Raw genomic sequence first — 2,407 nt, forward strand, 5'->3', positions numbered from 1 at the left:
TCACCATCTCGGTGAGTCTGAGTGCCTCGGTGTCCCTGGGCATGCTCTACATGCCCAAGGTGTACATAATCCTCTTCCACCCGGAGCAGAACGTCCCCAAGCGCAAGCGGAGCCTCAAGGCGGTGGTGACGGCAGCCACCATGTCCAACAAGTTCTCTCAGAAGGGAGGTTTCCGCCCCAACGGAGAGGCCAAATCAGAGCTCTGCGAAAATCTGGAAACACAAGGTAATGTGGCTCCCCATGGGGAACTGGCCCTGCTGGGGACTGGCGTGGTGCTGGCAAGCTCAAAGCCCTGACTCGCTGGTGGGCTGTAGCCGTGGTGTCCTCCATGGGTGCAAGCAATGCCAGCAGTGCTGCTCCTTGGCAAAGGGACACCTCAAAGGGACACCTCCTGCCCCGTGGCTTGACCCTCCATCCCCCAGCAGTGAGGGCAGGGTGGGAGGGGGTGCTCTGCTCCCTGCCCTGCCAAAAGCCACCCCGGGGAGGGAGCCGGGCTCTGGCTGGGGACAGGATTCCTGGCTCTCACATCATTTCCTGTCTTTGGGCAGGGAGATTCCACCTTCATTAATTTATTCTCACCCAAGAAATTGCTGTTTTCCATCACTGGAGCCAATGCTGCTGGGCTCCTGAGAAGGGAAATCCCATTAGGGCTAAATCTGAAGAAAACCCAGTGGAAATACAAATGTTCCTCATGTACCAGCAGAGTTTCTGTGTTCCAGCGTCAGTGGGACGGAGACCAAACAGCATTTCCATGGAAAGCCGTGATTGTCTCTGTAATCCCACGCTTGCTCTCTTTCTAGCCTGAGCTATTTAATATCCCTTGGCATCTCCGTATCCACATCGCTCTGTGTAATAGCTCTCGCTGGCAGCAGCTCTGTGCGCGCTGTCTCTCCGTAGGCAGCCTCTCTGCATAAACGACCATTCTATGACTCTTTCATTTACCTATCTGCACTGTGAAGGGCAGCTGCACCATCAGACACCCCCCCGGAGGTGGCTTTTGTCAACCGCTCTCGCAGATCCGTGTGCTCTGCAGTCCTACCCCAGCACGGCAGCGGGCGGGGGTCCCTCTGTCACCCCCATTTTATCTGTGCAAGAGGTGTTCTGTGCAAGGCTGGGGGTATCTGTGGGCTCCCCGCAGTAAAGGCTCACCGGGAACATGCCAGCCCCATCCTGGGGAACCACCTGATGCCAGACTCCTTGCGGCATCGATGTCACCAGCTGCGACGCTGTGCGTGTGTGACATTCTCTCTCTCCAGCCACACACAGAGCTCGTGGCTGGGGCTTTGCAGACACAAAGGGCCAATACTCGCTTTGCAGTGAGGCTCGGAAGCCCGGAGGCAGCGAAAACCCCATCCAGGACCTGAACCCAAACTGTCCCATGTGCTCTGGGCGGCGCTGAGCATCCTTCTGCCCTGCGGGAGGAGCAGCAGGAGCCTCTGAGCATCGTATGTGCCGGGAAAAGGGAGAGCTGAGCCTCCTGTCTGCCACATCTCCGGCTCCAAGGTGTCTCGCACGGGAGCTCCGTGTGAAGGGGGCTGGCAGCGTGCCCCCGAGGTGTGCCAAGGCGGGGGAGCTGAGGACAACGTCAGCGCTGGGGACAGGAGGCACAGCGGGCTTGTCAGCGCAGGACCGAGGGGGCGTTTTTCTGTCACTGGCAGGTCACGTATCCTTAAATAAACAACAGAATAAATAATTCACAGGGCTTTGATATGGGCAGATTGGCTATGAAAACATTGCAGCTAACAAATAGCTCTGTCAGCTCTAATTTCTTATGGCCTATCTAATTGTTATCTGGGAATACCAGTCTGAAATCTGCGGCAAGGTTCATTTGTCAGTGAGGCACCGAGACGGAGCTGCTGAGCATCTTCCCTGTGCGGTGCCTGTCTCTGCAGAGGCCACGGTCGTGCTGCTCGTGGTGTCTCAGGCTTTGCTCCGCGTCCCAGCCCTCGTCCATGTCCTTAGCTGGAGGGTGTCTGTGTCTGCTGAGCCCCATGGTACCATCCCACCTCATGGTGGGATCTCCATAGAGCATCACACCCGCCCGAAGCGCCGAGACACACCAGGGTGTTGCAGTCTGCTGCTTCCACCTCTCCCTGAGCTGTGCCTGCTGCTAAAAGCAAGTGACGTGCTGCAGCCTCTGAGCCCGAAGGCAGCGGTGCAGCCCAGCGGGGAGCGGCAGCATTTATTGCTACCTGGCCTTCTCCTGGCACTGGGTCTTGCTGCAGCTCCCCCCGCCCCCCCCCCCCAGCCTCAGCCTGGTGGCTTAATAGCTGTTGCCACCTCCTCTCCTTGTACTTTAAACCCTGTCCCGAGGGCTGGGGAAGCTGGAAGGTGGTAGCAGCACACGTGCTCTGCTCCAGCACCCGGGCACAGGGATCCGGGCTGGCTGGCTTCATGGCACCCGCTG

General features: G+C 58.3%; 1 protein-coding gene across 1 annotated transcript in view; it reads left to right on the plus strand.

Annotated features, from left to right (window-relative positions):
• Positions 1-2,407, plus strand: part of LOC104274196 (metabotropic glutamate receptor 4-like) — a 16,759-nt gene that overhangs the window by 13,912 nt on the left and 440 nt on the right. The window contains 1 exon segment of the mRNA XM_009869745.1: positions 1-225. Coding sequence (XP_009868047.1) covers positions 1-225 — 225 coding nt within the window.

The sequence above is a fragment of the Apaloderma vittatum genome, unplaced genomic scaffold, assembly GCF_000703405.1.
Source record: "Apaloderma vittatum isolate BGI_N311 unplaced genomic scaffold, ASM70340v1 scaffold24535, whole genome shotgun sequence".
Taxonomy (NCBI): domain Eukaryota; kingdom Metazoa; phylum Chordata; class Aves; order Trogoniformes; family Trogonidae; genus Apaloderma; species Apaloderma vittatum.